This window comes from Strigops habroptila, chromosome 5 (assembly GCF_004027225.2).
Source record: "Strigops habroptila isolate Jane chromosome 5, bStrHab1.2.pri, whole genome shotgun sequence".
Taxonomy (NCBI): Eukaryota; Metazoa; Chordata; class Aves; order Psittaciformes; family Psittacidae; genus Strigops; species Strigops habroptila.
In genome coordinates this window covers 67,130,391-67,150,585 of record NC_044281.2, presented here as the reverse complement: position 1 = coordinate 67,150,585, position 20,195 = coordinate 67,130,391, and the positions used below count along the sequence as shown (strand labels likewise).

The window sequence follows — 20,195 nt, the reverse complement described above, 5'->3', positions numbered from 1 at the left end:
CTTATCAGCTCTGTTTCCAAGACGAGACATGTGTCATCACCTCGCAGAGATCCAGCCGCTGCTCGCTCCTCACCGGCACGCCTGTGCAGAAGCATGAGGGCTTCCCTCTCCCCACACGATACCGTAGAACTAGCCTCTGAATAACGTGCAAAATGTCTTCTCGAAAAGGCTTTGCTGAGGCTAAGGAAAATGTTGCACCCAGAATGCTTCAGGGGAAGGCACTGGACGGGAACGGGAGCCAGCATGCAGCTGCGCTCCCAGCCCCGTGTGTTTGTCAGCAGCCGGCCCCAGCGGCAGCGCGGGGAGGTCCCCAGCCCAGAAACACCAAGTGCTGTGGACACCGAGGAACCGCTTCAGCGGTGCACACGCAGCACGGCCCGACACGGCTAATCCCTCCTGTTTATTATGTAATAAAACGCTTTCCAGACCTGTTAAAATTTAAATGGTTTAATCTTAATCGTTCCATTTTCCACAGTACAGGCAAACACAGAGTCTGACCCCGCCACTCTCGTGTGAACTGTCCCGCGGGCTGCAGTGGGAGCACGATGAATCCCGCTGACCTCAGCAGGATTATGTGCATGAATCAGAGCTGCAGGCCTGGGCTTGGAGCTGAAATCCAGCGCCAGGCAGGCCGCCAGCACAAGGCCCAGGGTCCACTTAGGCTCCACTTAAGCCGTATGGGATGCAAGTGGTACGTGGGCCTGTGGATGTGAGCGGCGAGCAAGCCTCGTGCTGGGCCTCCGCTGGAAGATGAATTTCAGCCCAGCTTCTTAACCTCGTGGATGCAAACATGCAACAACGGCTTCCGAAGCATGGAGCAAAGGTGCTCCCAGAAAGGCTGTGGGTTTTGCTTTAGCAAGGGGGTGGTGTACGTGTGTCTGCAGCAGTGTCCTCCTTCTGCTGGACAGGGGATCTTCTCATCCCATGAGCAGTAAACGGTGATTTATGACAGCTTCTCCTCCAGAGGAAGAGGTGTTTTGCTACCCTCTGCACGTCCACAGTTATGTTGTGCAGCAGGGTGGCTTTGTGAAGCCTGGATATCCTTTGTGCATGAGACACCAAATAAAAGCAGGCAGGAGGGGGTCCTCGGCACTGACATTTCCTGTCCTGCGTTGCCTCAGATATACTATGACCTTTACCTGCTCCTCCAAGTTGACTCTCACCAACCTCAACATGACAGCCTCAAGTTTCAGAGGTCCATCGGGCACTGAAACCAAGGGCAGCCTTCCCTTTGGTGTCTAACCCTACTGAGCTCCCTTGCTGAAATGACCAGCGCCCTTGAATGGGCAGCTCTGACCCCACAAAATGCTGAGCACTGAATGTTGCACACAGCTACTGGTACCCGCTAAATCAAGCTCCCATCTTGGAAACGTATACATTCCTCAGGGTGCTAAAAGTCTGCTTCTGACCCTCAGAAAACATGTTTCTCACTGAGGCTTTGTTTTAGGAAATATTTCCAAGCCATACATCCCTGCAAGAACTGTGAAGCAGAAGTAAATCAGCCAATGCCAGTGGTGCAAGGAAATACGGAAGAATAGCAAATACCTGCAGTGATGTATTTCTCAAGAAAATAGGCATTAGATGAGTGGATCTGGGCAAAGCCAAACCAGGGTGTTCCCAGGACCCTGAGGGGTGGAGGCAGGTGTCAACCGGCAGACCCGAGCAGGCAGGACAGTCTGGACGCTGCCCAGGCAAGGCTGAGACAGAGCAGTGGGAGATGAAGACAGCGCGTTGCTGGGTGAGTGCACAGCATCCGCTGCCTGGACCTGGCTCCACTGCCCGCAGAAGCCTCTGTTCTCCTGGGAAATAAAGACAACGTTGTCTTTCAAAAAGTTGCGAAAAGCAGTTATCCCCGGGCAGGCGGCGGGGCTGGAGTAAAACCTGTCCCTTACCACGGGGAATGCGCCAAGGCGGGCGCACCGGGGAGCAGAACCCGGAGCCCCCAGGGCGAGTCCGCCGCTCACCGTGCGGGTCGAGCACAGCCCGGGAGCGGGCGGAGCACCGGCAGGTGTCCGCGGCGTGCAAGGCCGGGCCGGGCGCGTCCCCACCGTCGGCCCCGTCGCGAGTGGGTGCCCCGGGACCCGCCGCCTCTCCGCGGCTCGTCGCCGGCCCCGCCGTGCGAGGGCGTCCCGGGCGCCCTGCGGTTCTCACATAAATCAGGGCTGAGCCCCTGGGAAAGGGCCATCCTTCACCGGTCGCTGCTGACAGAGAACGAGAAACAGACGGGCCCTGAGATAAACCACGGCGCGCAGCGTTTACACAAGGGCAGGCTCTGTGTAAATAGAGCCGGGCGCGGGGGGCAGCTCCCGGCGGCGCGGGTCCGCACCGGCCCCAGCCCGCGGGCCTCCGGAGCTGCCCGGGGCGGCGGGCAGGTGGGTGCCGCCCGCCGAGGGCCTCCTGCCGCCGCGCCGGGGCCGCTCCGCCGTCCCGCGTTGGCTCCCCGAGCACCGGGGCTGGAGACAGGGCCGGATTAGCGTGTTTGTTTGTTTACGGCCATTAGCGCGGGGCCGGCTCCAGCACTCGGCACCCGCGAGACTAATGGAGCAATTAGCAGCTCCGGGGCTGATAGCATCGCCCCGAGCAAGGCCCCCGGCCGCGGACGCCTGCTACCGGGCGGCCTGCGGTCCGGGTCCCGGGGAAAGCGGGGAAGCTCCCGCCAGCCGCGGTGTGCGCGGCTGCTGCAGGGCTGCTCCCCCTTCTCGGGGCGGGGGGGGTCTCTTGGCTCCGCTGCAGCATCCGCACGGCGAGCTCCATCCATTACAATAATCCCCTGTCTAAACAGAGCGCAGGAGCGGCCGGGACAACAAGGCCCCGCTGTAAACAGAGCTCAGGGGACGCCGCTAATGATATAAATAAAATAACCATTAATAGCCCAGTGACCCCATCCCAGCCGGCTCGGGAAAGCCCCGGAGCCGTATCCCGGGACTGACACCCGCCGGCAAGTACCGGGGCTGTGCCCTCCCCCGGTTTCTGCACCCCATGCCGCTCGCCCCGGCCCGGCCGCGCCCCGCAGCGCCCGCCACCCCGGTATTATAAGGCCCGACGGGCACGGCCGGGCCCGAGCATCCCCCTGCTTCCTCGGCTTCCCCAGCTGGGAAACCGCCGCTTGTGTCCCGCCGAAGTGGGCCTGATCCGGCCCCACCAAAGGGAGGATGCCGGCAGGAAGTCGGAGGCTAGGTTACCGCACCGGGAGCACCAGCGGGGGAAAAGGCCGTGATACCGCAGGGGTGCTCTCACGTGTGTCAGGGTCCGGCTGCAGCTCGCTCCTTCCGCGGGATGTGGGCTCCCCGAGTACTATGTGGCCCGCGGCGGCACGATTGAGCGGGGCCCGGCGGTCCCCCCTCGCTAAAACAAACCCGCAGCCTTTCTGGAAGCACCTTTGCTCCATGCTTCGGTTCCCAAGAGCCGGTTCTGTCTGGTTCGGGCTCCCCGTGCCCGCAGGTCGCGCCTGGCTCTCGGCCCGTCCGATGGCGCCGGGTGAGCCAGACCCCGCTGGGCCCTGGCCCTCGGCGCGGCCACTGCAGCTCCTGCACACCGCCGGGCGGGCGGACACGAGGCTGTGGCCCGGCAGTCCTCATTGCCACCGCACCGAGGGCACCGGCGCCTGCCGCTGCTCTGCCCGCCGCGGGGCTCCCGGGGAGCGCTGCCCCGTGCGGAGCCCCGGCCGCCCGCCGCGCTGCCGCCGAGCCTCCGCGCCTGCACCTCCCCAGGCCGTGCCGGGCCGGATCCGTAATACCGATAAGGCGATAACTGTTACTAATTGTTATCGGGGACGCAGCGCCGGGCTTCTCCGCGCACTGGCCCAGGCCCCATCGGGCCTGGTTACGGCGCGCACATTTCCCCCTCCACCGTCCGCATGGGGCGGCCTCAGAAGGGGAGGAAGGCGGCGGGCAGCGGGAGCAGCAGGAGGGACCGATCCTCCACGATTTATGGCGAGGGGTTTGAAGCGGCGCAATGGGAACGATCCGTCGCGCCAGGGGAAAGGGAACCGGCCCCACTGCGGGACCGGGAGCACCCGAGCTCCGGCTGCGCCGCCGGAAAATGGGTTTCTCCGGGGCGTGCGGAGCGGCGGGAGCCGGGGAAACGAGGGCACCGAAAGAGCCGGTAAACGGCGGAGCTGCGGAGGGTGAAGACCCGAGAGAAGCTCCCGGGAAGGCCCCGCGAAGACCCGGCCCCGGGACACTCACCTGCCCACCGTGCGCACCCGGGTCCCCGTGGCATCGCCTCGGCGCCGATCCGATCCCTGCGGGGCGGCAGGATTTTAATCACAACGAAATATCTCGCCCGGGACCCCCCGCCCCGCTTATCCTTGCACCCGCTCCCCGCGCCGCAGAGGCGCTGAGCCCTTGGAGGGGTTCGGGGCCGCAGGACGCCGCCGCGGGGTCGCGGCGCAACCCGCCGCGCCGCACCGGGGTGCTCAGCGGGTGCTCGGCGCAACCCCGGTGCCGGGGGAGTCGCGGTGCACAGGGGACTCGGCAGGGTCGCTCGGTGCCTCACCCGCCTGCACGGTGGCGTGGTGGCTCCGTGGAGCCGCTTGCCGCCCGTTACCCGCGGGTGAAACGAAACGAAACGAAAGAAAACGAAAGAAATCGAAACGAAAGACCGAAGAGTGCGGGATAATTCTCCCCGCCCTGGCCCCGCGCCACCGCAGCCCCGGGCTGCCCGCACGACCCGGCCCGGCCCAGCCCGGCTGGGCCTGGCGGTCGCGGGGCTGCGGGGCCCGATCCGGCAGCGGCGGAGGAGCGCGCTTTTCCCCGGACGAGCGCGCGGCGCACCGGCTGCGGAAAGCCCGGGCGAGCTGCCGATGGGCCGGTGGCGGGGGGAATCTACGGGGGCACAGGCGGGGGCACCGGGGGCTGCGGAGTGGGTCAGATACGTGTAATGCGCGGAACGGCGAGGCCGCCGTCGGCTCCGGGAGGAGTGCAGGACGAGGAGGAGAACCTTCTCTCCACGTCGCGTTCCGGGCGGCGGGAGGCACTTGCGGGGCCGGGCGGGCGGCCGTGCCTGCGGTGCGGGAAGACCGGGCCGGCGGGACCGCACGTGTTCACCCCTCCCGGGGCCGGGCTGAGCCGTGTGCGGGCCGGGGCCGGCGGGCCGCGCCGGGGCGGGGGTCCCTACCTACCTATACGTGCTTAGCACTGGGGGGGCGCAGGCCGCGGCGCCCGCGGCTCTCTGCGGGGACCCCGACGCCGGCGCACCGTTCCCGCGCCCGCCGGGCGGGTGCCGGGCCGGCGGGGCGCTCTGCGGGGAAGCGGCCGCCCCGAGCGCAGCCTTAATACATTGCTATTTCTGGCCGGGCGGCCGGAGCCGGGCAGGGGGCCGGCTCTGCCTCCCCCTCCCTCCAATGGCGAGGCCGCCCCCGGCCCCTCCTCGCCGTGACGTGCCGGCCCGGGGCAGAGGAGGCTCCCGAGCCCTTGGCTGTCCCTGCAGAAGCTGTAACAAAACGCAGACCCCCAGCGCCGGGCTAATGGAGGCGACTTAGACAGGAGCAGGCGCGGCCCCTCGTCTCTCGGCGCTGCCTGCTCCCCCCAGCACCGGGCGCGGCGCCCCCCGCCGAGCCGCCGTCCAAGCGCCGCCGGGCCCGCGGGACTGCCTGGCCGCTTGCGCTGCCCCGATGATGTTACCGAGCCCCGTCACCTCCACCCCCTTCTCTGTCAAAGACATCCTCAACCTGGAGCAGCAACAGGACCCGCACTATGGGGCCCAGCTCCCGCACCACCTGGAGCACCACTTCCACCCCGCCGCCTGCCTGCTGGCGGCCGCCGACGGCGCCCGTTTCTCCGACGGCGAGGAGGAAGAGGAGGAGGAGAAGCTGTCCTACCTGAGCTCCATGGCAGCGCCCGGCAGCCAGGCGGACGCAAGGATCTCCGCCGACAACTACGTGCACGCCGTGCTACGCGGCTCCTGCGAGGGCCCCGGCCCGGGAGAGGAGCTGGACCCTGCGGCCCGCACCCCAAGTGAGTATCGGCCCCGCCGCGCTTCCCCGCACCGCCAGTCGGGACGCGCCCGCGCTCGCTCCCCGTGCCGTGCTCCCGGTCCGTGGGGCATCGCTCCGCGGAGCCTCGGTCCCGGCACTGCCGCCTGGTGCGCGCCGCCGCCGCCGCGTCCCCTGGGCATGTCGAGCCGGGACTGGCACGTCGCGGGGCTGCCACCTCCCTCCGCCGCGCCCCGTTCGCCGCCCCCGCGGGAAGCGCCTTCGCAGGGCCCCGATGCGGAGCTGCCGGATCAGGCCCGCGCTCCAAAATTTCGGTAGCGGAGCGCAGGGAACGGGGCGGGTTAGGCCCAAACCGCGCCCGCTGCGGCGTGGCCCTCCGGGAGCGAGGCGGCGGAGCAGGTGCCCAGCACCGTGCGCGACGCGGCCCGGGGCTCGGCCTCGTGGTCCCGCAAGAATAACGCCGCAGCCGGGCGAGAGGAACGGGGATGCCCCCGGCCCCGGCGCCCGATCGGCCCATCGCAAACACCGGCGGTGCCGGAGGCGGCTGGCCCCGGCGCTACCTCCCCGCCCGCCCCGCGGTTCCCCGACGGGCGCGTAGCGGCGCGGGGCTCTCGCCCGCCGGTGGGGCTCGTCGGGAGCAGCGAGCGCCCGGTGGCACGATGTGCAGCTGTGACCTGTGCTCCCCCGTGCAGAGAGCTGCGTCCTGAAGAAGCCACTGGATGCAGCAGAGAAGGCGGAGGAGGCAGAGAGGCCGAAGCAGCGGAGCCGAAGGAAGCCGCGCGTCCTCTTCTCCCAGGCTCAGGTCTTCGAGCTGGAGCGGCGGTTCAAGCAGCAGCGTTACCTGTCGGCGCCCGAGCGGGAGCACCTGGCCAGCAGCCTCAAGCTCACTTCCACGCAGGTGAAGATCTGGTTCCAGAACCGGCGCTACAAGTGCAAGCGGCAGCGGCAGGACAAGTCGCTGGAGCTGGGCGGCCCCGCGGCCCCGCCGCCGCCGCGGAGGGTGGCCGTGCCCGTGCTGGTCCGCGACGGCAAACCGTGCCTCGGCGGGTCGCAGGGCTACAGCTCGGCGTACAACGGGCCCTACTCCTACAACGGCTTCCCCGCCTACGGCTACGGCAATGCCGCCTCCTACAACCCCGGCTACGGCTGCACCTACCCGGCGGGCACCGGCGGCGCCTCCATGCAAGCCGCCTGCAGCCCGGCGGCGGCCGCCGGTCCCTTCGTGAACGTGGGCAGCCTGGGGGGCTTCGGCGGTGGCGGCCAGCCGCTGCACCAGGCGGCGGCGGGGCCCTCCTGCAGCCAGGGCGCACTGCAGGGCATCCGGGCCTGGTAGCCCGCACGCACTGAGGGCCGGGAGCGGACCGGCAGGACGGCCCGGCGGCTCCAGGGCCCCGTTATCACCCGCACCGCATCCCGGCTGCGCGCCGCGCAACACGCGCCCTGGACCAGAGGCAGCGGCGGCAGCGGGACGGCGCGGCGGGAACCCCGGCGCTCCCGCGGGCCGCGGTGCGGGACCGGCAGCGGGCGGAGCGCTGCGGCAGGACGGGGCCGCCCGAGCTCGCAGCGAAGAGCCGCCGTCCCGCGGAGCCGCCGCGACGGCCGGGCGGGCCGGAGCCGATCGCGCCGTGCCCGCGGAGCAGCTTTGCTTGTAAAAAGCCGACGGCGGGGCCGGGGGTGCCGCGGCCCCTCTATCTACTCTGTATCGGTTACTGCCAGCGCCAGCTCGCCGAGTCAGTCAATAAACCAGGTGCAATATCCGCCGCCCGCTCCTCCTTCGCCCAGCGGCCGGTGCCCAGCGGCGGGGCGGTCGCAGCGGCGTGCCCGCGGGGCAGGGCGGCCCGGCCGGCTTGTGAGCGTGCCAAGGGCGCTGAATGGGGCCGCGCAGCTCAGAGCCGGGCCCATTGTGGCCGCCGGGCCGGCGCTGAAAGGAGCCGCCGAGGAAGGTAGCGGGAATAGGCGCTTATTGGATTCGGGAACAAAAGGTGTGGCAGGGAGGCGAGGGACAAAGGGGCCCCGGCGCCGAGATTGACGGGCCGCTTTGCCCCCCACTGAGGCCCAGGCCCGGCGCTTTATGCGCGGGGGCTGCAGAAACGTGCTGGGTTTTGTTCCCCTTTCTGGGAGCGCAGGGGGAGAGGAGGGGGGTCCGAGGGCCGCTGATTAGGGCCGGCCGGGCCGGGCAGCCTGAATGCCGGGGCATTATTGCTACATGTTCAGCCATTTCGCTCGGCTGCAGGGGGAGGGGGCGGCCGAGGCCCCCGAGCCCCGCGGGACAGGCCGCGGGGTCGCCCCCGCCCGCCCCGTCCCGGGCCGCCCCGTCCCGCCGCCGCGGAGCTCCCGGAGCGGTCCCGGCCCCGCCGCTGCGGCCGTGCCTCTGCCGGGCGGGTCCCGCCGAGCGCCGCCGCCGGGGCCGCAGCCGCTCCCGGGGAGGGCAGGACACCCGCAGAGCCCCGTCTGGCTCGGCCTGGGCGGTGGCGGAGGCCGGTGGTGGCGGAGGCCGGCAGCGCCGGCAGCTCTCCCGCACTGTCCCGCACATCTCCCGGCCGCGGCGTCGGAGCTCCCGAAGACGTTCCCAGCGGAGCCTTCTCGGAGCTGCCGGGACGGATGCAGCCCGGGGCTCGGTATGCCTCTCCTCTCGCTCAGCGATGCCCACCGTGCCCTCCCCTGCCTTCTCCGTGCCTGTCGTGTCACGGTCCCTCCACTGCGAGCAAAGGACCCGGGTTTATAGCTGCCGCGGCAGAAGCAGCAGGTAAAGACCGTTCACGCCGCTAAACCCGGTTTTATGCTGCGCATTTCCACCGCACAAGCTGAACGAGCACCCTTGGGGTTTGCTGTTCGAAAGGAACCGGAGAAATTCTTTCCACCGCAGCACCACGGGGACAGAGCGGGCAACCAGCAGCCCCGGCTCCCAGCCCTGGCTCGGCGCAGCACCCCGCTGTCCCCCGAGCCACCCCGAGGCCGGCGGGAGAGGATGCGGCACACCCAGCCGATTGTTTGCTGGATGGCAGCAAGGTGTCGCGGGAGAGGAAGCCCAGGCCCCGCTCTTGGCTTTCGGAGATGAGTGGTTAAGGCCCTGTGGTCTCGTGGGTAGAAACAGGATAGCCAAGAACAAAGATAGGTAATGCTCTCCGCAGCAGCAGTCAGCCTGGAGAGATTTGTCTCTGCCATAGGAAAGAGTTGCATTTTCCTCCATGTTCTGCCAGACTGTCGTCTGCAGAAATAGGAGACTTGTGTGAGTTCATGCCTTGGTGTACAAGCCAGAGGAATTGTAACCACGGTACAAGTTCATCTGAAATCAGGGTGTGTGAGGGGAGCTCCCGGGTTAGCAGATCCGCTCCGAGTGCTGCTAAAAATCCACTGTATGGCCAGCAGCACCAGAGGTCGGTTTTTGGAGCATGGACAGTTAGGTAAAGCAAAGGGGCACACGGGGACCCCACAGCCACGTTGCAAGAGGTGATGCCAGGCAGTACCAGCATTATCAATCAGTACAGCACCCAGCATGGCTGCAGGCGTGAGGTCAGTGCTGTGCTCACCCCACTTGCGCCTGGTGACACCCGGGTATGCTCCCTGGCCCTATGGTCCCTGCGCAGAGCTGGAGCAGCGCCTGGCCAGGGGAAGCCAAGAGGCCTGGCTGCAGGCCGATGTGCCATGGCGGTGGAAGTTTCTAGATGTCCACCATAGCAAGCCCCATTCCTGGGACAGATCCCAGCTGTCCCACCAGCTCAGACTGAGGGGAGGGCAGGGGATTAGTGGGAGGGACCCCTCTGCAGGCTCTCACCCAATACCCCCAAGCTGATGGGGAGAACGGAGCGGCACAAAGGGCTGGCGGTGCTGGAGGGCCGGGAGCGGGGCGGCAGAAGTGAAGTGCTCCAAAGAGGAGGAACAGCCGGTGGAGGCCAGTGGGAGGGAGATGGTGGGAGACGCAGATTGGATGGGCTGTCCAGGGAGGGGAGACACAATGGAGGGAAGTCGCTGCGTGGCCGCGCTGGAGGCAGCGCCCGCCCATGACGCACCCGTCCCTCACGCCCGGGGCGAAGCGGGGTGCTGCCGGTGGGGTGAGAGGCAAGAGGTGCAGGGTGCTGGTGGAGATCCGTCCGGCATGATCCCGCTGTGGTGGTAGTGCAGCCAGAGGGACATCGGGGAGGGAGAGATGGGAGGGCCATGGTCAAGGGGCAGAGGGCGTGCGTTGTTTCTTCCTGGTTGATCGGGGGATTTACTGCTGTTTGGGAGGCAGGGCAGGAAGGCGCTGATTGATTTTGGACAGGGACAAGATTCACTAAAACAATGCATTGACTTAAAGCAAAGGAGGGACTATTGGGGTGGCCAGACTTTAACTACCAGGCCTCAGGCCTGCTCTGTGAATGGGCTCCAGTTCTGTTTTTCATTCAAGTTTCCTGCCAAGGAGGAGCCCATGAGCAGAACTTGCCTCTGTCCAGCGGTTCCTAGGGAGGCTCTATCCAAACCCCAGTACTAGCTGGTTTTCTGTGGCCTCTCCGTCACGTTCAGGATCACACGGGAGCAGTGCTGTTGCCTCTGCAGCACTGCAGATGCGTGCTGCTTTCCTCTCCTTTTTTCAATCTTTTTCCATCCCTCCCTCCACCCCACTGCGGTCATCTGTCCCCCTTGTGTTCATCCTTCTTTCTTCACCAGCCACTTGCTGCCATCAGCAAGAAGCTTGCCTGTGTGCAGAGCGAGTCACTCCCAGCAAGGCTGGCCAGGCTACCCAGGGGCCTGGGCAGACCCCACTGAGTTCTGGTCCCATCTACTTCAACCCAGGCACAGCCACCTCCTGCTGCCTTGGAGCCAGGAGCCCGAGGACTCACCGGTGGTCCTGGCTCTTGCTCCTCTGTGTTGGATCCGGGTTGGAGCAGCAGCTCCTGCTCTGCAGTGCTTCCTTCCACAGCTACCCCGTACTGCGAGCTGTGCGCTGCCTGGTCACCAGGGCTTGGAGATACTGGAAACTCTTCCTGGCAGTGGCAATGCTGGGTTGTCGCGCAAGTGCTCTCCAGTGCCAATAAAGCTGTGGCCAGCCATGGATCAGTAATTAAATTAAAATATCAGTACTTGTGCTTTGGAGCCTCCAGCGAGGGTTTCTTCCACTACTTGCCTGCCAGCAGGAGGGCCAGGGACCTGCCTCCCTTCCTCTGATGACACTCTGATGGCCACAGACCTCCCCAGTCCTCCAGCCTGTCCCACGCATCACAGGCTGACTACACCTAAGCAGGGTGTGAGGACTCCCATGTTTTAGGCGTTCCTTCTCCCTGCAACGGTGAGATGGGGCACAGTGCTGCGGCATGGGATTCAAGGTGACCCGTCCAGAGAAGGGGACTGGCATCTTGATCCCCCCCAGAGCAGAACGCTGCTGAAAACCAGAGCTCTGGTCCCGGCAGAGCCCCTCCCGGCCGCACCGTGCCACCTCCCCCTGCCTGGGCAACACAATCCACAGACCCTTCCCCGGGCGGGTGCTGCCCGGGTGCTCCGTGTCCCCGGGGCTGCAGATGGACACGGCTCCGGGGCTGTCCCCAAGCGAGAGGCGGCACCGCCATCTATCGGCCAGCACCCGGGACACGGAGCGACAGGTACCTTCTGTCCCTGCCACCCCACGCTGCTCTGCGCCTGCTCTTGGCCCGGTTTTGCTCTGAGCGCAGGCATCCAGCACGTCTTTGTGAGACCCAGCAGGTTTGTAGCTCTTCTCTCTTCCCAAAGCGGTGAAATCCATCCAAGGATGGATGGAAGGGGGTGGGAGCTCCCCCTCCCCAAATTCCCGATGCCCTGGCATTGCCTGCAGCCTCCAGCTACCGCGTTCACCCCCTGCAAGTCCTTGCCCAAGGACATCTATGATGGTTGTGGTGTCCGGCGCCTGGTGCCTGTTACAGCTGCGTCCTCACCAGAGGGAGCTGTGTCCGCGACAGAGCCACGGCCCAATTTTGGCCCGATTCCCTACTCCTTCCCCTTTTTATAGCCCTTGGCAGTACTCCAGGCAACACACTGCTCAGGTCTAGCGGGCATCCAAAGGTGCCAGGGACAGAGGAGAAGACTGCTTGGATTTACATTTCTCCTGGCACCCACATAGCCGTGCCTGGCATCATCTGTGCCCTGCCAAGAGACTCCTATGTCAGCCCCCAAGCCATAGTTATCCTGGGGAGGGGGGAATTGCAGGGAATTGCAGTGCAATCCTAATCTCCTGGGCCAGGGAGATTAGGGCTGGAGCCCCCCCAACCCTTGGAACAGCTCTTGCTTCAACTGTGTTTCAGACTGATCCCAGAGCAGGCTCCAGTGTCACGACACACTTGAGCTGTCCCACTGCCCTCACCTATGTGCCCTTGGGAGAGTGACTCCAGCTGCCACCCCCGTCCAGCCCAGGAGGGGCTCTTCTCCCACCAGTGCTGCCAGTGCAGCAGGACAGCATCTTCTCAGGGCCACTTCACAGCCCCTTGTTGGGAACACTAAGTATGGATATAACCAATACCTCCCTATCAAACCAGACACCCAAGAGCAGTCCCAGCCCAGCCCTGGGGATTGCTTCCTCTGGTGGCTCTTTACAGCCATGAAAGCAGGTTTTCAGCCTCAACTTTACCTTTCAGGCTACATTCCCTGCCTTCCTGCACTGCAGGCTGGGAGCAGCCCGACCAGGAGTTGTCTCTCAGCAGTTTAACCCAGGCAGCAGCATGGGTCAGAAGAGGATTTCCCAGGGCCCACCAGGAGCCATGTCTGCTCTGTGTCCAGGCAGCCCTGCCGCCTGCCTTTACCACCGCTGTAAGGCCGTGGGGTCATGAGAACTTGTACAACTTTATTGGGGTCTGACAGAGCCCTGAGGAATCCCAGAGCCAGGGTGGTTGGGGCTGGAGGGAGGCTGGGAGCCCACCTCTGTGCTCCCTGTGGGCTCCAGCCACCTCCTCCCTCCAAGCAGGGCAGTCTGGCACCCACTGCACAGGGGCTGGGGGGCAGGAAAGCTCAGGGTAGCCCAGGGAGCCAGCAGAGGAGGGACAAGGATGTGGTTTGACAGGGCAGTGCCCTTGCCCCTGCTGCCTGCCCCAGAGCCGGGCTGCCAAAGGCCCCTGTGGGCTGGGACCCAGCACCCTGCATGGGGTCCCCAAGGCAGGAACAACTCAGGAGCCCACTGGCCCCCAGCTGAAGGTATGGGGCAGACATACTGGAGGGGTGTCCCCTTCTTGCTTTGGGGGGAGCCACTCCATCTTCCCTCACCCCAGCTCTGCCCTTAACCTGTGGGAATGCAGGCATCTCCATTTACCCCAGGAAGGCATCTGGGGATGCTGGAGCTGCTCTTGGTGTGGCAAACTGAGGCTGCCTGAAATAGCTTGGGCCTGTGCTGCAGCAGAACTGCAGCAGCCCCAGATCTATCACCTGGAGCAGGGCAAGGCTGGCAGCACTGCCCAGCTCTGCCTGCCTGGGGCTGCAGGGCTCAGCCCACCTGGGATCATCCCTGGCACCAGAGGCAGGTCAGGAGGGGCAGTCGGACACGGGAAGGCAAGGCAGCAAATCCCTGCCTGTGCTGGATGTGGCTGGGGATCCTGCAGGGAGGAGAAAGGAAAAGGGGCTGTCTCCAAAACTCTGCTGGGCTGAGCGTGGGTCCCTTGCTGGAAGCCAAAAATAGCCTCTTTACTCAGAAGAGGCTGTAGGAGGGCTCTCGCTCGAAGTGCAGCCAACTACCTAGGGGGCCATAGGACAGACACAGAGCAGCATGGCTTCAGCGATGCAGACCTTGGAAAGGCAGCAGCTGCAGCTGAACCAACCAATAACTCAGTTACCTCTGGGCATCTCATCATGCCAAAGGTGCCAGAGGAACTGTCTGCCAAGCAAGTTGTTCCCTGGCAGGGCTGGAGAGCAACTGCATGCCACCACGGCCAGCCATTGGTCTGTGGCAGAGGCCCAGCTCAGGGGATGGAGACTGAAGCAGGACAGGAGGTTTTCCCAGTCTTCTGTGGCCTTGCCCAAGGCATACCTCAGAACCCCCTGGGCAGCTCTGCCAGACCCCTCACAGGCAGCATCATCCTCTGTGGGGCTGCTGCTGCCTGCAACGGGATTCAGCCAGCTGGGTAAACTGGCAGAGCACCAGGGGACCAAAGGCTGGGCCCTCGCCAGGGGAGCGCTCAGGCCAACTACCCACATGGCAGCACCCCTGTGCTGTGCTGGCTTATCACCTCCCCGTTCCAGGGGGTCTCGCTCCCTCCCCCAGCACTTCTGTGGGCAGTTATTCCTGGAAACATCCTGGAGTCACGTTCAATCATGCCTTCACCCGCTGACATTTATAGAGCTTCTTCCAGCGGCTGATGGATTTAATAGTGTGAATCTCCCCACAGCCCCAGCCTGTGTTTATGCCTTTTCCTCCACGGGGATTGTCATTGCCCTGGTGTCTGGCGAGGGCTAAAGGTGAGGCTGCAGCTCCACTGGCAACAGCTTTCACTTTTGGGCAGGGAAACCCGTCCTGGCAGAGACAGCCTAGTCATACCTGTCTTCTGCAGACTCCCGCCTGATGCCCTGCCTGCCAAGCTAATCCTCCCTGGTCTCTCCCAGCCATTTCTGCTTCTCGGGTTTCTCCCTCTTGGGTGGAGGAGCGGCAGGGTTGCCAAATCTTGCAATACCCAGGCTATTTCTTAAAGCCCCAGCTCCTGAGATGGTGCAAAACCTGGCAGCTCCTGGCCTCCAACAGCTTTTGTTTCTTTAAGGAGCTTCTCATCCTCCTGCTTGTGCAGAAAAAGCAGGGACCAGGAGCCTGCAGCCCATGCCAGGGAGCAGAGGATGGGCACAGCACAGAACCTGGGTGCAATGGTCACGGCTTCTCTGTGCCCAGGGACACCCAGACCTGCTGGGCAGCCATCAAAAATCCCATGTGCATCTGTCACACATCATCAGGAACAGGGGCAAGAGAGATGCTTAAGTGAAAGGTGAGGTTGGGACTGCTTGGGGCTTGGGCAGGGTGGTGAGCACCCAGCCCTGCAGTGTGGGGGTCCCTGCCCTCCAGCCCCCCAGCAGTGCTGGGGCCCAATGCCCCTGGGGGCTGCACATTCCCCTGCTCACCCAGCAGCAGGAAAACCCCTGTTTCCCCTTGCCACAGCCCACCCCAGCACCCATCTGTGCAGGCCAGCCCTGAGCCAACCCAGGACTCGGTTACTGAGGGCAGCACATACCACAGCTGTGAATGCATTTCCTCCAGGGACTTATTTTGGGCATGGCACTGTGGGACACAGGCCACTCCTACCAGCACTACGGAGCATCCTGCGAGAGCCAGGTGTCACCCATAGGCACCTGGCTTGAGGATCCCAGGGCTCTGCTCTGGGAAGGTCAGCACAACTAGGCAATATTCCAGTGCTCAGCACATGGAATATCATGACCATATTCCAGTGCTCATCACATGACCCAGCCAGCCTCACTGGCCTCGCAGGTTCAGAGCTGGGAGGGACCCTGTAAGAAGTCAGTATCAAGACAGTTAATAATATGTTAAAAGAATAAGCTATTCCAATAATTATCATTATTGATAATTGATTGGAGAAAGTATTAGCACTTTGAGCCAGGCTGGACAGGGCCTTGAGCAATGTGGTCTAATGGAAGGTGTCCCTGCCTGTAGCAGGGGGTTGGAACTAGATGATCTTAGGTCCTGTCCAACCCAAACCATTCTATGATTCTATGAATTTTAAGATGCTCATCAAACATCAAACTAGTTTTACTCAAAATCAGGGACAAAAGCCCTGCTGAGCCCCAAATCTCCTATGTGAGATGTACAAAGCCCTGTGGTTCCTGCGCTGTCACGCAACCCTCCTGTCAACAACTCAGTCCGAAGCAGTTTGGAAGCATCCTGAGGATCCCCAGTCAGACTGAGGGTGCGGGATTGTCTGGACGAGAAGCATGAACCCCAGCTTCTCCAGTGGGGTCACAAGCCATGCCAGCAGCAAGTGATGGGCCACCAGCCAAAGGGGATGGGAGCCCCCCTCCTCCCTGCACCTTGCCAGGGTGGCTGGGCCAGGCAGGACCCCTCAGCACACTGCCACCCCCAAACTCCACTGCTCCCTTTTGATAGATGCCCCTCTGGCACCCATCAAAAGAACTCAGCACTGGGCACAGACAGAAGATTGTGGTGTGGGAGCTGGCCATGCAGGAGTAAGAAGGGGACATGAGGATAGAGCTGAACTGTTTTTATTGGAGGTGTCAAGAGCAGGAACAAAAACAAACCTACAGGCTCCCCTCCTCAAGTGCCATCCTCCCCCCTGCCCTCCACCGGGGCAGTCAGCATCACGTGTGCGTGCTACAAGACAACGGCAAGGCTTACACTTTGCTTCAGCCAAAAGCCAGACAAAGCCCCCAGCATCCCAGGCAGTGCTGCCGCCACCTCCTTGGCGACTGCGAGCTCAGCTTAGCCCTGGCAGAGGCAGGGCAGGACATTCGCCTTCCCCTCCGAGGAGGGGTGAGCTTTGCGTGAGAGGATGTTTTGGTTAAAGGAAGGACAGGAGCACAGCTCCACCGAAGTGCCAGGTGACATGACCCAGGCTGCAGCTCCCAGCGGGACATCTTGGAGGAGCCTGGGAGAGAGCAAGCCGTGCAGCCTGAGCAGAGCTGCAGCAGCCACGGGCAAACGACGACATCGCTGCCCTCTCTTCAACACAAACAAACTGAAAGGGAGAGGGGTCAGAAGACAAACCAGGAGGGGAGGTGAAGCAGGTCTGGAACGGCGTTTGGCTCTGGCTCACTTCCCAGCCCGCCGCTCCTCCTGGCGCTTGGTGAGGATGTATTTGAAGAACTCGTACACGGACCAGGCGATTGCTGTTGAGGGCATCTGATAAATGACTCTCGCCTGGACCCCTCTGAAGTAGGCAGTCACGCCACCCACTTGGTACACCGTCCTGAAGGCATTGGCCATGCCTGTGATGTGTCCGCTGATGTTGGAGCTCAAGGCCAGGGACTCCTGGGTGTTGAGCAGCGTTTTGCAAACGTCCAAAGGTGTAGTGGCAGCAGCAGCGACAGCCCCCGCGCAGGCTCCGGAGACCACGTGGGAGCCTGGGTTGTACTGTCTGTGGGGGTTGAGCTGCTCTTGCAAGAACTCGTAGGTCATGAAGTGAATGGCTTGGAAGGGGATGTTCATGGTGAGCTGGGTGGTGTAGCTGCGGTAGAAAGCTCCGGCCCCTTCGTTGCGCCACACAGCTCGCACACAGTCCATCACACGCTGGTAAGGCGAGTTGTACATCTGCATCCTCTGCTTGACCACTTGGGACAGACGGCGGCAGCCAGCAGCCAGGACCCAGGCACGGAGGAAAAGTGGAGAGAGAAGGGTAAGGACAAAGCCAGGCTCCCTCCAAGCGCACGGAGTTTGGTCACACTGGCTTATGAGGTAATGACAGACAACACGGACCAGCAGTGCCCTGGCAGGACTGCAGCTATTTAATCTGCTGAGGCATCACTATTGCACAGACACCACCACCACAGCTGCTGCAGCCCCAGGGATCATCCCAATACCAGGCGCTTACACTCCAGATTCACCCTCACTCCCAAGCAACCAACGTCTCTCCATCCACCACCGCAGTCACCCCACAGTAAGAACCCCCTTCACATCTGTTACCTTCCAGACAGCTCTTGACCAGGATGAGCCTGTCCCTCCCCAGCCATCCCCGTGTGCAGCCCCCAGAATAACCACAGCCCATCGTAGAGCCCACCAGCCAGGAATCATCGGCGGCCGCTGCCGAAACACAGCTGCTCTGGGGCAAGAACCAGATGCAAAACCCTTCCAACACATCCAAGAGTGAAGCAGGGGAGCCCAGAGCACAGCCTGCCCTGGTACTGCTGGGACCTGTCTCAACATGACCTCAAGGAGCTAAAAATGATGTGACTAAAAACTACTATACTACAGCCATGGTAAGAAGATGAGCTCAAGGAAAGGAATGACAATGGTCTGGCCACGCAGCTGCCGGCTCCTCAGGGTCCCCACTGGGCAGTGGGCAGGCAGGAGCCTTGCTGGGCCCAGATCAACTGCAGCCTGCAATGGCACAAACCCTTCAGTTTTAAGAGGAAAAAACACGATTATGACTGGCCTTTCCTTGTTATTCCTCCTTTTCTCACCACGCTCAAAGACTTCAGTTACAAACTGCCTTTTTCATACATACCAGGCTCAACAAAATCAATGTCTTCCAGACATTCCATAGCACGAGATCTCCCTTCTTCTGACTTCTCTAGCATGTCTTTTGTATCCCATTCTTTTCATTTTCTTCTTGAACATAGGCCCAGAAGAAACTGTACCTCATCTTCCCAAGACCTCACCACAGCAATGCCCGATTTCCAAACACTTGGAATAACTACAGCAGTACAGCTCACATCTCTCTTGCCTTCTCTCCTGCTCCTTGTAACTGTCCCAAGCCAAATTCTGAGGCGAAAGCCTGGTGCCCTCCGTGCTCCTCCTAAGCTGGGGTTTACTGTGCTCCCCAGAATTCATCTCTTCTACCTACCCCCTCTGTAACAGCCACCGGGCTCCTACCCAGAGCTGCAGCCACTGGCCCCCAAAGGATCCTTGCAGTCAGGCGAGCAATGAGGAGAGCACCCTCCGTGCCGCAGAGGTGAGCCAAGCGGCGCGGGCATACCCCGATCCTCCCCTCCCCGGCAGGCCAGGACCATCGTTACCTTCGGCAGGGTTCATGGCTGCATCGTGGAGCAACGTTGCTACACACCCGGCTGCACCTGCAAAACAAGAACTGCCACATGTGAGGGGGGGGGAGGTGAGGGACCCCGGGGCTCCACCACAGCCCCGAGTCCCCTGCCAAGGCACAGCAGGAGGCCCCTGGAAGAGGGTGAGATCCAAAGGTGGCCTCCATCTCCCTGCAGGAGGAGGGCCAGTCCTCCGCAGTTCCCACCCGGAGAGCTCAAGGAAAGAGCGAGAGGATTGCGACAGGCTGCCAAGCCCCATGGGCTGACCGGTATTCGCTTGGGCCCAGCCCTTGGGGACAGGCCAAGGCCACCAGTTGGCAGCGCCCTGAGAATGGCCAATGCCCCCATGGAGAAGAAACATGGCAGAACAGAGCTGAGGATGGGACGTGCCCTGCTCTCCCCTTGGCCCCACGCCTTCCCCACCGTGGCGGCTCCTCGAGACGAGTAACGGGCACCACAGCAAGATGGGCTCTGAAACCACGTGGTGTTGCTGGGGCGAGCTCCGGCACCCCCAACCCACGGGACTGCGGCCAGGCCCAGCTCATCTGCAGGCAGCTCCTGTCCACCATTCCGAGCCAGGGCCACCAACCTGCTCCAAGCCGGACACCCGGGAGCGGCTGTGGCAGGCGCAGACCGGTGCTTCCCCCTGCCCAGCACCACGGCTGCAGAGAGCACAGCTTTAGCACACCCGTGGCACCCAACCCCATGGTGGCTAACACCACGCAGCCGAGCAGGATCGGACCAGCCCTCCCTACCGCCAAGGCTCGGCCTGTCCCCCCCTGCTCCCCGCCTGGCGTGGCGGGGGGTGGCCGCCGGCAGCCCCCGTGGCCCCGGGAGCAGTACCGTTGGCCACATGGCTATTGCCCCCCGCGTGGATAACGTCGCTCAGCGTCTTTTTTAACTTTTCGTAGCAGGCGAAGTAGAGGGCGTGCGCCGGCCCGGCGCCGGTGGCCGTGATGTTCAAGCCCCGCATGGGCCGCCAGACACCCTCGGTGCGGGCGATGCGCCACAGGGCCTCCAGCACGTTCCGGTACCGGGCGGCGGGCTCCGGCCGCAGGCTCTGCATCCGCGTCTGCAACACAAGGCCCGGCCGGGCGGCCCGTCACCCCTGCGGACCCGGCGGGGCCCGACCGGGCCGCCCTCCGGTTTGCCGCCGCCCCCTCCCCGGCCCCGCCGCACCCCCCGCCCCGCCACCGGCGCCGGCACCTTGACACAGTCGACGGGGTACATCACGCAGTGCTCCATGACGCCCGCCACGGCGCCCGCCAGCATGTGCGTGGAGACGGCGGCGCCCTGCGGCAGCGCCTCGTAGTCGGGCGCGGGCGGGGAGCGCGGATCGCTGCCCCGCGCCGCCTCCGCGCCCCCCGGGCCGGGGCCGGCACCGGGACCCGGCCCCGCCTCCGCCCCCGCGCCGCCCCGCCGCGCGCGGCCCGCGCCGCCGCCGCCGCCGCCCATCAGCAGCAGCAGGACGCGGCCCGACTCCGCGCCGCCCCGCGCGCCGGGGCCCGCGCCCGCCCCCGCGCCCGCCCCCAGCTCCATGGCGCCGCCGCCACCGCCGCCGCCCCAGGCCCCGCGCCGCGCCGCCCCGCCCCCCGGCTCCCGCTCCGCCCCGCCCCGC

The 20,195-nt window shown here is 64.1% G+C and overlaps 2 protein-coding genes across 2 annotated transcripts; one reads left to right on the top strand and one right to left on the bottom strand.

The window, feature by feature from the left end:
* Nucleotides 1-5,456: 5,456 nt before the first annotated feature.
* Nucleotides 5,457-7,346, top strand: NKX2-3 (NK2 homeobox 3). Its single transcript, XM_030486094.1, has 2 exons — nucleotides 5,457-5,957; nucleotides 6,628-7,346. Exons 1-2 carry the CDS (start codon nucleotides 5,615-5,617, stop codon nucleotides 7,266-7,268), a joined length of 984 nt encoding a protein of 327 aa, XP_030341954.1. The 5' UTR covers nucleotides 5,457-5,614; the 3' UTR covers nucleotides 7,269-7,346.
* Nucleotides 7,347-16,068: 8,722 nt separating this feature from the next.
* On the bottom strand, nucleotides 16,069-20,177 carry SLC25A28 (solute carrier family 25 member 28). The gene is made up of 4 exons (XM_030486092.1): nucleotides 19,784-20,177; nucleotides 19,421-19,649; nucleotides 18,554-18,610; nucleotides 16,069-17,149 (listed from the first exon to the last, which is right to left on the bottom strand). The coding sequence occupies exons 1-4, from the start codon at nucleotides 20,114-20,116 to the stop codon at nucleotides 16,632-16,634; spliced, it is 1,137 nt and encodes a 378-aa protein (XP_030341952.1). The 5' UTR covers nucleotides 20,117-20,177; the 3' UTR covers nucleotides 16,069-16,631.
* Between the last annotated feature and the right edge of the window lie 18 nt (nucleotides 20,178-20,195).

Coding starts and splice junctions, on each gene's coding strand:
- NKX2-3 (XM_030486094.1), top strand. CDS start 5,615: ATGATGTTACCGAGCCCCGTCACCTCCACCCCCTTCTCTGTCAAAGAC. Junction 5,958..6,627: donor CCCTGCGGCCCGCACCCCAA/GTGAGTATCGGC, acceptor TCCCCCGTGCAG/AGAGCTGCGTCCTGAAGAAG.
- SLC25A28 (XM_030486092.1), bottom strand. CDS start 20,116: ATGGAGCTGGGGGCGGGCGCGGGGGCGGGCGCGGGCCCCGGCGCGCGG. Junction 19,650..19,783: donor ACCCCGTCGACTGTGTCAAG/GTGCCGGCGCCG, acceptor CTTGTGTTGCAG/ACGCGGATGCAGAGCCTGCG. Junction 18,611..19,420: donor CAATAGCCATGTGGCCAACG/GTACTGCTCCCG, acceptor CTTGTTTTGCAG/GTGCAGCCGGGTGTGTAGCA.